The 13,279-nt window shown below is 38.0% G+C and overlaps 1 protein-coding gene across 26 annotated transcripts in view; it reads left to right on the top strand.

The window, feature by feature from the left end:
* The window catches only part of LOC123539568 (zinc finger protein 768-like), a 129,605-nt gene that overhangs the window by 15,735 nt on the left and 100,591 nt on the right, over nucleotides 1-13,279 (top strand). For all 26 annotated transcript variants that reach the window (XM_045324196.2, XM_053526817.1, XM_053526815.1 and 23 more), the window contains exons 2-4: nucleotides 1,762-2,130; nucleotides 4,700-4,856; nucleotides 6,199-7,092. In XM_045324196.2, coding sequence (XP_045180131.2) covers nucleotides 2,041-2,130; nucleotides 4,700-4,856; nucleotides 6,199-7,092 — 1,141 coding nt within the window. In that variant the 5' untranslated portion in view covers nucleotides 1,762-2,040. The remainder of the gene's footprint in view (nucleotides 1-1,761; nucleotides 2,131-4,699; nucleotides 4,857-6,198; nucleotides 7,093-13,279) is intronic.

Raw genomic sequence — 13,279 nt, forward strand, 5'->3', positions numbered from 1 at the left:
CAGCTCCTTGTTTCCCTTTTTTTTTTTCAACTTTTTCAAACAAAACTAAAACCTTAAGCATTTGAAACACAAGTCAGGTTGCTAAATTAATGCATTATGATAAATTATGGCCATTTTCTTTCTTAAATGTGACATTTTAATAGAAGATATGACTTTTAACAATTCCCAATTTAGGCTTTTTCCAACACATTTTTAGCTCGACTTTTCGAAGAAAAAGTAGAGTTATTGTACTCGTCCCGGCGTCGGTGTCGCCGTTGGTTAAAGATTTTGATAAAGTAAAATATCTCTGTTACTATCAAAGCTATTGACTTGAAACTTAAAATAGTTATTTACTATCAAAGTCTACACCAGGAGAAGCAATCCCCATAACTCTGGTTGAATTCTGACAGAATTATGCCCCTTTTAACTTAGAATTTTTGGTTAAAGTTTTTGATATTAAAGTCAAATATCTCTGTTACTATCAGACCTATTGAGTTGAAACTTGAAATAATTATTTACCATCAAAGTCTACACCAGTAAAAATAATCCCCATATTAAACTCTGATTTGAATTTTGACAGAATTATGCCCCTTTTTAACTTGAATTTTTTGTTAAAATTTTTGATAAAGTCAAATATCTCTGTTACAATTAAAGCTTTTGACTTGAAACTCAAAATAGTTATTTACTATCAAAATATACACCAGGAGACACAATTTCCGTAACTCTGGTTTGAATTTTGACAGAATTATGCCCCTTTTTAACTTAGAATTTTTGGTTAAAGTTTTTGATAAAGTCAAATATCTCTGTTACTGTAAAAGCTTTTGACTTGGAACTTAAAATACTTGTTAACCATCAAAGTCTTCACCAGGAGAAACAATCCACATAACTCTGATTTGAATTTTGACAGAATTATGTCCTTTTTTAACTTAGAATTTTTGTTAAAATTTTTGATAAAGTCAGATATCTCTGTTACTAGTAAAGCGTTTGACTTGAAACTCAAAATAGTTATTTACTATCAAAGTCTACACCAGGAGACACAATTCCCATAACTCTGATTTTAATTTTGACAGAGTTATGTCCCTTTTTAACTTGGATTTTTTTTACTGGCAAAGCTCTAATTCAGAGTCAAGCACTGAGAAAAGTCGAGTACGCTGTCTTAAGGACAGCTCTTGTATCATTTGTAAAGGCCCCGGCCCCATTCCCAAACTGGTGGGAGAAAACACTGGACTAATACATGAAAATTTGTTGTAATGAATTATTGTTTAAATCAATTAATTATATGTAAAGTTGAAAGTCTGTTTCCCAGGTTGCAGAGATGCATGAAACAATTTCATGTTTTTTAAGTAAACAAAGGTCATTTATGATAAATTGCCCACTTTTAGTATGCCTGACTAAGAAGATAATTGAGCCGCACCATGAAAAAACCAACATTTGTGACCAGCATGGATCCAGACCAGCCTGCGCAGTCTGGTCAGGATCCATGCTGTTAGCTAATGGTTTCTCTAATTGCAGAAGGCTTTGAAAGCGAACAGCATGGATCCTGACCAGACCGCGCAGATGCACAGGCTGGTCCAGATCCATGCTGGTCGCAGATGCACTATGTTGGTTTTCTCATAGTGCGGCTCATATATATTTTCATGGAACATCTGACTCTGAGTGAGCAATAACCTGCAAACATTGGTAACTTAAAAAATTATTATTTTTGCTGAAGATAAATATGTTTATCCTCATACTATTCAAGGTTGATCAGACAATTTCGACAGATTTTCTTTCCTTTTTCAGGACTCTCAATACGTGTAGATGAAATAAGCGACATGATGAGAGCTGACACCAGATGACTGCATGATTATGTACATTATTTTGTAAGAAATACAGAAGTACGAAATCGGACAGTTGGCACAACTTCCAAATAGTAACATTGAAGTAAAGTGACACTTTCTTGACTCAAGTTTTAAATAGACAAGCTCTTTTGAGAATGTTTCTGCTATGGTTTTAATGCTGTTGAGAGAATAACCAAAGACTAACTGATAGATATCAGGCCTTCCGACAGAAGCAATCACCATGGCAAAACCAGATATGGATGTGATCAAGGAGATTCCAGGTTATAAGGTTATACTGAAGGCGGTGCTGAAAAGCCAGATACAACAACTGGTAAGTGCTTGTATAGGTACAATGTTTGTCCTTTTCTTCCAAACCAGACAGGAAATTTTGTGTTTCACTGGTGCTGGAAAACCCGTCTTTCACTCTGTGGTATAAGAGGACTGTCATGTTGCAAATGATTATTTTATTTTTAGCTCAACTATACATTATGTATATAAAGAGCTATCTACTTGCCCTGGTGTCTGCATCAGTTAAAGATTTGATGCACATTCTCTTTATCTCTGATAGATTTGCTTCAAACTGGATATTACTAAATGGATTTCATTCAAACTTAAAATAGTTGTTCCACATCATCACACCTGTCATGTGACACAAGGTATATTACTCTGGCCGATAAATTTCCTGATTTATGTCCCTTTTTGACTTGGCAGTTTCAGTTACATTTTCATTTTATCTAAGTTGTAACTAAGATTTCTGAGATTTGACTCAAACTTAAATTGTTGACCAGCTCAGCACTGGCACTGATCTGGTTTAAGCCTCAACTTATATTGAACATGTTGAAGAAGTGGGCAATAAGTTATTATTTCAATATGAGCTGTATCCAAAGGTTTTTGTGCCCCCCCTCTGCATAGGTTTGCTCTTGTCCGTCCGTCTGTCCGCAGTTTGTGACGCGCCTAGCTCAAAAGGTATTTGATATCAATTGATGAAACCTTGCATGAGCCTTTATCATGATATGAACTTGCGCACCTTCTATTTTTCGTCTGGCTCCGCCCCCTAATTTTAGAGTTATGGGCCCTGATATTGTCAAAAATGCACATTTTCACCTTGTGACACGCCTAGCTCAAAAAGTATTTGATATAAATTGATGAAACCTTGCATGAGTCTTTATCATGATATGAACTTACGCACATCCTATTTTTCATCTGGCTCCGCCCCCTATTTTTAGAGTTATGGCCCCTGAAATAGTCAAAAATGCACATTTTCACCTTGTGACACGCCTAGCTCAAAAACTTTTTGATATAGATTCATTAAACCTTGCATGAGACTTAATCATGATATAAACTTGTGCACCTACTATTTTTAATCTGGGTCCGCGCCCTATTTTTAGAGTTTTGGCTCCTGAAATAGTCAAAAATGCACATTTTCACCTTGTGACACGCCAAGCTCAAAAAGTATTTGATATAAATTGATGAAACCTTGCATGAGTCTTTATCATAACATGAACTTGCGCACCTACTATTTTTCATCTGGGTGTGCCCCCCATTTCCAGAGTTATGGCCCCTGAAATAGTCAAGAAATGCACATTTTCACCTAATTATGTGCCTCACTCAGAAAGTATTTAATGTAAATTCATGAAACCTTGCTTTATCATAATGTGACCTTGCACACTTGGCACTCTTCTTGAAAATCTTAGCATAAAAATTTATTACAGAGTTATGGCCCTTGAAATAGCCAAAATAGTGGATTTTTTGTTTGTGATGCTCATAGCTCAAAAAGTATATGGTATAGAATAATGAATCTTTTTCATAATTTTTTTTTGCACATTTTCACCTTGTGACACGCCTAACTCAAAAAGTATTTGATATAGATTCATGAAACCTTGAGTCTTAATCGTGATATGAACTTGCGCACCTCCTATTTTTTTTATCTGACTCTGCCCACTATTTTCAGAGTTATGGCCCCTGAAATAGTTAAAAATGCACATTTTCACGTTGTGACACACCTAGCTCAAAAAGTATATGATATAAATGGATGAAAACTTACACGAGTCTGTATCGTGATATGAACTTGCACACCTCTTACTTATTTGCAGGCTCCTCCCCCTATTTTTAAAGTAATAGCCCCTGAAATAGAAACAAAAATGCACATTTTCACCTAATTATGTGCCTTACTCAAAAAGTATTTAATGTAAATTAATGAAACCTTGCTTGAGTCTTTATCATAATGTGACCTTGCACACTTCAGGGTTCTCACTAGCAATTTCAAGTTGCAGTCCTGGGACTCCCGAAGCTGAAAAAGTTGCAGTCCCAACTACTGACTAGACTGACGGACAGATTTAAATGTTTCGTCAAAACACAGGCCTGTTAGACTAGCTCCTAGACTATGATATATCTTTTTACATTTTTAGCTCGACTATTCGAAGAATAGTCTAGCTATTCTACTCACCCTGGCGTCGGCGTCAGCGCCACACCTTGGTTAAGTTTTTTCATGCAAGTACATACAGCCATCAATTAAAGGCATATAGCTTTGAAACTTATTTTTTCTTTTTCTAGGTCAATTACCAACCTCTCTGGGTCAAGTCCCATAACTCTGACATGTATTTTGAGCAAATTATGCCCCCTTTTGGACTTAGAAAATTTTGGTTAAAGTTTTACATGCAAGTTTCTATCTCCAAAACTAATGCAGATATTGAATTGAAACTTCACATGTGCCTTCGGGGTTATAAAACTAGTTGATAGCAGCAAGTCCCATAACTGGTATGCATTTTGTATTATTTCCCCTTATTTGTGACAAATGTACCAGTTGGGGGCACACCCTGTGTCCTACAGACACATTCTAGTTACAGTAAAAAAGTTAATTAAGTGGAACCGACATTACATTGTTCTTTTCTACATTACAGGTGGAACAGTTGGCCAGCACAACAGATGAAGAATCTGTTATTCTTACAGCCAGTGTTGCAGATGGCACTCTATGTCACCTGGGCTCGGACTCAGGCAAGGTTTTCCTGGAAGACCATGAGGACATCAAGTCCCAGTTCCTGGGTTTCTGTCTTAAAAGTATGTTACTTTCTTCAGCCTGTATATGAAAGTAAATAGTCTAAATAGTCAAACTGATAACTTCTGCTTTGGGCTTGTAGAGTCCTTTAAAACCACTTACCAAGTTTTTTTTAGCCTGAACTTTTGTACAGAATATGCTATAAGTATAGGCGGATGGCCTCCTGTCCATTGACCTGCATTTACATTTTTACTCCATCTCGTCTGAAACTACTGATCAGAATTACACCAAACTTGGCCTGTAGCATCCTGGCATGGACCTATTTTAAATTTGTTCTAATGGTTTCTTTTGGCCCTATTCTACTCATGAACCACTTGATGGGTCATTACCAAACATAGTCTCTGTGTAGCATCCTTGAAACGTCTTCCGTCAGTTTAGATCAAATGGTTCTAGGCCCCAGTTAGGGGACTTCAGAGCTTAAAATAGAAAAAACCTTCAAGTGACTTTTCATGAACCAATTAATGGATCATTACGTACCAGAGTAGAACCACATACATTCGTACTTTTTGTATGCCAGCTAGAATAATTTTACAGCCTAAGTGGTTCCAAATCCTTTTCAATGATGGGCAAGTGATTTGAAATTAGTGACCTTAATCACTAGAATGAAGGCTCCCAGTAGCCATGCTATCTGGGACAAGGACAAAAAATCATCTGGCCATTTTAGAACTTCCATTTCATTCATATATTCCTTCAGCTGATAATTCAAGCTCCAGTAGCTGATAGTTCAACATATTTGTTAGCAGTACTTTAATAGATGCCATCTATTACTTTTGGAGTGATAAAAGCAGTTGTCAAAGCCACAAAATCTGTGAGACTTGAAAGAGTTTCCAATCAATAGTTGGAGAACACATTGAGAGCTATGGTTGTTAGGATTTCAAGATTGAAGTAGCTCTCTGTGTTATACGAAGTTTGGTCAACGTTTTCTGTTTAAAAAGTCACAGTGACCTTGAGGAGTGAAACCTTTTCAATAACTTCAAAACCTTGAACTTTTGCCTCTCAAACTTCATCAATGTCTTTTGTGGTAAGTAAGTTAAAGACAGAATTTATCTTGAGGCTCAGAACTATTACCAAGAGTACCCCAGTAAAGGCAATCTTGATTTTGGCTAGAAAATGAATTGACAGTTTTGGTAATGTCAGTGTGCTTCTCAAACCTCTTAAAAAGTCTTGTGTTATTTGTCCTCTAACTTGTTTGCATGTTTGAAGTTGTCAGAAACTTTTGGAATAAAAAGCTAGTGTTTGTACTGAACCTAGAAACACTGTTTTAAAGTTTAAAACAAAAGTCTTGACATAACTACAATACTGTTTTAACAGTATGAAATGAAAGTGTGTTGTCAACCTTTTCAGGACATCATAAAAAGAAACAAGAGAAGGAGAGACAGGAAGCTCAAGAAAGAGAAGAGGCTCTTGCCCGTAGTATGGCCCCAACAACCCCACCTAGGTACGGAGGTCCGAGATTCATGCCTCAGAGGTCACCCAGGTATCCTTCACCTCAGCATGGATTACACCCTGTGGCACTGAGTCGAGTCTCCCCAGGAGGGAGAATGAGGAGCCCTGGTGCTAGGCATCAGCCCTATCCAATGGCACGCCCACCGAGACCATCTTTGAACTTCGACCAACAGGGCCAGGTACCAGGACCCGGTCCAAGAACAGGAAATAGAATTGAAGGTCAGGTGATTAAAATTGAACCAGACGATGAAGACGAAAAATCCAATCAAAGTGTTAATGATTCAGTTCAAACACCTACTAGTGCAAGTGTTCCAGGAAATAGTGAACCTCCCTCACCCTCCACCAAACCCTCCACACCCTCACAAACTCAAGGACAACAAGCATCTGATAACGATGATGCTAAATCAGAATCATCCACATCAACCATTCCAAATGAAGCATCAGATCTCAAATTAAGTGACACTGCCCCACCAGGGGGTCTTAGTCTGGACTCGGATTTATCAAACTTAATATCGGCATCTACATCAGTTTGTGACTCAAATGTTGAACAGCCGGCAACTTCACACGACTCTGCAAGTGAACCTCAAACCCCAACTGGGCTGGACCCAAATATTAGTGTTAAACTTGAAGCAGTGGCTGATTCAGAAATGGATTTAGAAATTACAGGTGTGGAGTTAGGTCAGACTTCTATGCAAGAGCAAATGAGCTCCCAGGAATGGATGTCAAATGTTCAAAATGTTATGCAGGGAGCTACAGGAAGTTCTGCAGATATGGCTAGTCAACAAAGTTACAGTAAGTTTCATTTACATATTCTGCTCTTATAAAAACCATCCTCCAGGTGTGATAACTAGGTTGTATGAATCTGGGTGGAATTTATTGAAGTTGTAGACAAACTGTTGTGTTCTTCTGCATACTTCGTGCTTTGTCTGTCTTTTTAGCTCACCTGTCACGAAGTGACCGCTTGATGTCCGTCGTCCGTCAACAATTTCTAAAAAAATCTTCTTCTTGAAAACCACTGGGCAGAATTACACCAAACTTCACAGGAATGATCCTTGGGTGGCCCCCTTTCAAAATTGTTCAAAGAATTGAATTCCATGCAGAACTCTGGTTGCCATGGCAATCGAAAGGAAAAACTTTAAAAATCCTCTTGTCCAAAACCACAGGGCCTAGGGCTTTGATATCTGGTTTGTAGCATCATATTATTAGTGGTCCTCTACCAAAATTGTTCAAATTATCCCCCTAGGGTCAAATATGGCCCCGCCCTGGGGGTCACATGGTTTATAAAGACTTATATACGGAAATCTTTGAAAATCTTCTTGTACAAAACCACATGGCCTAGGGCTTTGATATTTGGTATGTAGCATCATCTAGTGGTCCTCTACCAAGATTGTTCAAATTATCCCCCTAGGGTCAAATATGGCCCCGCCCCCAGGGGTCCCAAGTTTTACATAGACTTATCGACGCCCCAGAATTAGAAGGGCGTAAGTGGAAAATCGTAGTTTTCGGCAAAATGAAAAACACTGTCTATGACAGATACGCCCTTCTAATTCTAAGGGTGTAAGTTGACTTTTCTGGTACAACAATTAAGTGCAGATACGCCCTTCTATTACTGGGATTCTGAAAAACTTTTCACTTACGCCCTTTTATTATTGGTGAATTTGGTCAACACAGCAGTTTGTGACAAAAATTTTTTTTTACAGAATTATGCCCCTTGGTGTGTAGTTTCAAAAAATGTATGATTCATAAAAGGGCGCAACTAACACTTACGCCCTTCTTATTCTGGGGTGTCGTTATATAGGAAAAAAAGTTTAAAAATCTTCTTGTCTGAAACCACAACACTTAGACCTTTGATATTTGGTTTGTAGCATTGTCTTATGGTCCTCAACCAAAATTGTTCAAATTGTACCCCTTGGGTGAAAAGAGGCCCTGCCCTGGGGGTCCCAAGTTTTATATAGACTTAGGAAAAAGCTTTAAAAATCTTCTTGTCTGGAACCATACGGCCTAGGCTTTTGATATTTGGTATGATGCATTGTCTAGTAGTCCTCTACCAAAATTGTTCAAATTATGCCCCTGGGGTTAAAAGAGGCCCTGCCCTGGGGTCACTTATTATGTTATTATGTGAGTTATATAGGAAAAATACTTAAAAAATCATCTGATCCTATTTCGAAGACTGTTTAATTATAATTAGCTGATGGCCCCAAGTAATATGATGTCACTTGACTGGGACCTTGACCTGCTGACCTACTTTCCTGGTTTTTAGCTCACCTGTAACAAAGTGACAAGGTGAGCTTTTGTGATCGCGCGGTGTCCGTCGTCCATCCGTCCGTCCTTGCGTCCGTAAACTTTTGCTTGTGACCACTCCAGAGGTCACATTTTTCATGGGATCTTTATGAAAGTTGATCAGAATGTTCATCTTGATGATATCTAGGTCAAGTTCGAAACTGGGTCACGTGCCGTCAAAAACTAGGTCAGTAGGTCTAAAAATAGAAAAACCTTGTGACCTCTCTAGAGGCCATATATTTCACAAGATCTTCATGAAAGTTGGTCAGAATGTTTACCTTGATGATATCTAGGTCAAGTTTGAAACTGGGTCACGTGCCTTCAAAAACTAGGTTAGTAGGTCTAAAAATAGAAAAACCTTGTGACCTCTCTAGAGGCCATATATTTCACAAGATCTTCATGAAAATTGGTCAGAACGTTCACCTTGATGATATCTTGATCAAGTTCGAAACTGGGTCACATGCGATCAAAAACTAGGTCAGTAGGTCAAATAATAGAAAAACCTTGTGACCTCTCCAGAGGCCATATTTTTCATGGGATCTGTATGAATCAGTTGAAAGTTAGTGTGAATGTTCATCTTGATGATATCGAGGTCAGTTTCGAAACTGGGTCATGTGCGGTCAAAAACTAGGTCAGTAGGTCTAAAAATAGAAAAACCTTGTGACCTCTCTAGAGGTCATATTTTTCATGGGATCTGTATGAAAGTTGGTCTGAATGTTCATCTTGATGATATCTAGGTCACGTTCGAAAGTGGGTCATGTGCCATCAAAAACTAGGTCATTAGGTCAGATAATAGAAAAACCTTGTGACCTCTCTAAAGGCCATATTTTTCATGGGATCTGTATGAAACTTGGTCTGAATGTTCATCTTGATGATATCTAGGTCAGGTTCGAAACAGGGTCATGTGCGATCAAAACTAGGTCAGTAGGTCTAAAAAAAGAAAAACCTTGTGACCTCTCTAGAGGCCATACTTGTGAATGGATCTCCATAAAAATTGGTCAGAATGTTCACCTTGATGATATCTAGGTCAAGTTTGAATCTGGGTCACATGCCTTGAAAAACTAGGTCAGTAGGTCATATAAAAAGATCTTTTTGTCTGAAACCACAAGACCTAGGCCTTTGATATTTGGTATGTAGCATTGCCTTGTGGTCCTCTTCTGGTAAAGATTGTTGAAATTATTACCCTGGGGTGAAAAGAGGCCCCGCCCTGGGGGTCCCAAGTTTTACATAGACTTATATAGGAAAAAACTTTAAAAATCTTCTTATCTGAAAGTGCAAGGCCTAGGCTTTTGATATTTGGTATGTTGCATTACCTAGTGGTCCTTTACCAAGTTTGTTCAAATTATGTCCCCGAGTTGAAAGGAGGCCCCACCCAGGGGGTCCCAAGTTTTACATAGACTTATATAGGAAAAAACTTTAAAAATCTTCTTGCCTAAAACTGCCTTGTGGTCCTCTACCAGAAGTGTTCAAATTATGCCCCTGAAGTGAAAAGAGGCCCTGTCCTGGGGGACCCAAGTTAAATTACATAGACAAATCTTTAAAAATCTTCTTGTCTGATGCCTAGGCCTTTGATATTTGGTATGCAGCATTGTGTAGTGGACCTCTAACAATATTGTTCAAATTATACCCCTGGGGTGAAAAGAGGCCCTGACCCGGGGGTCACTTGTTATATGACTTACATAGGAAAAAATACTTCAAAAATAATCAGATCATATTTCCTAGACTGTTTTATTAGCCCGACTGTTCAAAGAATACAGGTTTTTTTTTTATTCTAAAGCAGAGGCCGAATATCGGCCTCGTCCCCCAGCCGAGGATTTCCCCCACAGCCAAGGATTTCCCCTACCTCAGTCGAAATTCCCCTACGTCCGAAATTCCCCCCTCCAAAATCGTAAACAAAGCAATGGAGATTACTCCCAGCGATTTTCCCGACCGAATATCGGACCCGTTCACAATTGCAGACGGTCTTTCACAATTTTCAATGGGTGTGAAAACCTTTAGAAATAGTAGAAAAATGTTAGAAGAGCGTTCAGTGGACCCGAGGTTCCGGTTTAGACCAGCGAAAATCGATAAAAACTCGTATCTGACCCGCACATAATATGCCGTTGGCGTCTGCTTGTCTCGCGGTAATACCCTTTGATGCGTAACGAGTTCGAAAGCTCTGCCCTTGTCAATCAAAATCCCAGTGAACTTCATACTGTTTGTCGACACCAGCGTAAGTATGACAGTAGGCGGAGCGTCGTATGTTAATTAGCTACTGAAAGATGTCAATCACGCCACGCGCCGACTGACACGTGGTTATTATCAGTATGTAATATAGATGATTGATAAACAATGCAGCGTCAGATTATCGTGTTTGTACCTCTTCTTAATTAGCGGTAACAGCTTATTCTGTATTGTGTAATATGTGTTGTTAATTTAAAGTAATTATTTTATGTGCTTGATTCGATTAAATAAGCCGGTCGGCCGTTACGCAAATTTATTATCTTTGCCGAGGTATTTTGCTAGAGCAAAAGCAACTCTTATTTTAAAGCATTTTTTGTGAATAAAAGCATGTGACCTTTAAATATTCAATGATTTGAGCATTTCAACTCTCCCCACCCACCTTGTTACAATGATAAGTGAACATTAGTGTAAGTCCATCTATTGCTAAGTGACAGTGTGTATAGTTGCTAAAGGTTGCAAGAATATGTAATAAAAACATAGTTTAAAGTGTTTATTATGCATAATTGTAAATTCCCCCAGAGTGAAAAAATCCCCCAAAACTGCTCGTCGCGCGCTATTTTCTTCCCCCAATGACAGGCTGGGGCCTCTTCCCCCAGTCGTAAAAAAAACCCCTGGAATAGGGGAGCTTATCTACTCGCCCTGGCGTCTGTGTGAGCGTTAGCGTCACACAAATGTTACCGGTAGTTTGCGTACCACCCCAAATATTTTCAAAGTCCATTGAGATATTGCTTTCATATTTTGCATACTTGTTTACCATAATGACCCCAGTCTGTAAAAAGGAGGAGGCAACTCTATCAAGCATTTTGACTGAATTATGGCCCCTTTTCGACTTAGAGAAAATGTTAAAGTTTGCGTACCACCCCAAATATTTTCAAAGTCCATTGAGATATTGCTTTCATATTTTGCATACTTGTTTGCCATCATGACCCCAGTCTGTAAAAAGGAGGAGGCAACTCTATCAAGCATTTTGACTGAGTTAAAGTTTGCGTACCACCCCAAATATTTTCAAAGTCCATTGAGATATTGCCTTCATATTTTGCATACTTGTTAACCATCATAACCCCAGTCTGTAAAAAGGAGGAGGCAACTCTATCAAGCATTTTGACTGAGTTAAAGTTTGCGTACCACCCCAAATATTTTCAAAGTCCATTGAGATATTGCCTTCATATTTTGCATACTTGTTTACCATCATAACCCCAGTCTGTAAAAAGGAGGAGGCAACTCTATCAAGCATTTTGACTGAATTATGGCCCCTTTTCGACTTAAAATATGCTTATTGTAATGTTAAAGTTTTACTCATAGCTTATATTATACTATCAAGCACTGAGAATAGTCGAGCGCGCTGTCCACTGACAGCTCTTGTTATAATTACCTGATGACCCCAAGTGATAAGGGGTCACCTAACTGTGGCCTTGACCTACTGACCTACTTTCTTGTTTTTTAAGATACAGCCTTAGAATTTGGATGCCATGTACAGTTTTGCACACTGATCTTAAACTGACTTTTAGTGACCATAAATGCAGGGTTTTTTCTAGCTAATTTGGGAACTACTTGCGGAGAACAGGTTTGTACTGGTACAGAATCCAGGAATACTGGTTAGGTTAACTGCCCGCCGTTACATGACTGAAATACTGTTGAAAAACGGCGTTAAACCCAAAAACAAACAAAAACAAACAAAATTTGGGAACATAGCCTATACCCCCAAAATTGGGAATTTTGATGCGTAAATGTTTCAAATTGGGAAATATTTAGTCCCGTAGGATATAGTAAAGATGTGTTTAAGCACTTTCTCATACACTTGTTTCACATTGTACAACCTCTTTTAACATACTTCCATTACAAAATTGTCCATAATTTGGTCAATGTTTGTGCAATTTTGATGAAATTTTTTTCAGAATGTAGATTGGGAATTTTTGCACTCATTTTGGGAAAAATACATACTTTTTGGCATTGGGAATATAGCCGAATAACGGCTATAAAAACAGCCGAAAAAAAAACCGTGAAATGTGACCTACTGACCTACTTTCTTAATATTTTAGCATCAGTTTGACATTTGAAACACACAATTGGGAAAAGATTTCAATGCTTACTTACATTTGACTTTCTTACCTGATCTCTTACACTTGTCAGTGTAGCTCATATTACTCAGGTGAGCGATCCAGGGTCATCATGACCTCTTGTTGTTAATTTCATACTACTGTTACTGTCTGTATATTTATAAGTAATTAAACTTTGGACATTAAAGTAACTGTATTTTTTTCAAGTGTTTAGTGTTTCAAAATGATAGGTTAAAAAAGCATATAATTTATTATTTATATATTGCCTGTTATATTTTGACAGGTTATACTTTTAATAGATATTTCTAGATGTTGACATTTTTTTGCTTAAAATGAATTTAGAAGACATGCAAGGGTAATTTCGAGTGAAATGAAATACAGTGCTAGTACTAGTAGTCCATAATTGTTGAAAAAGAACA

This window comes from Mercenaria mercenaria, chromosome 16 (assembly GCF_021730395.1).
Source record: "Mercenaria mercenaria strain notata chromosome 16, MADL_Memer_1, whole genome shotgun sequence".
Taxonomy (NCBI): Eukaryota; Metazoa; Mollusca; class Bivalvia; order Venerida; family Veneridae; genus Mercenaria; species Mercenaria mercenaria.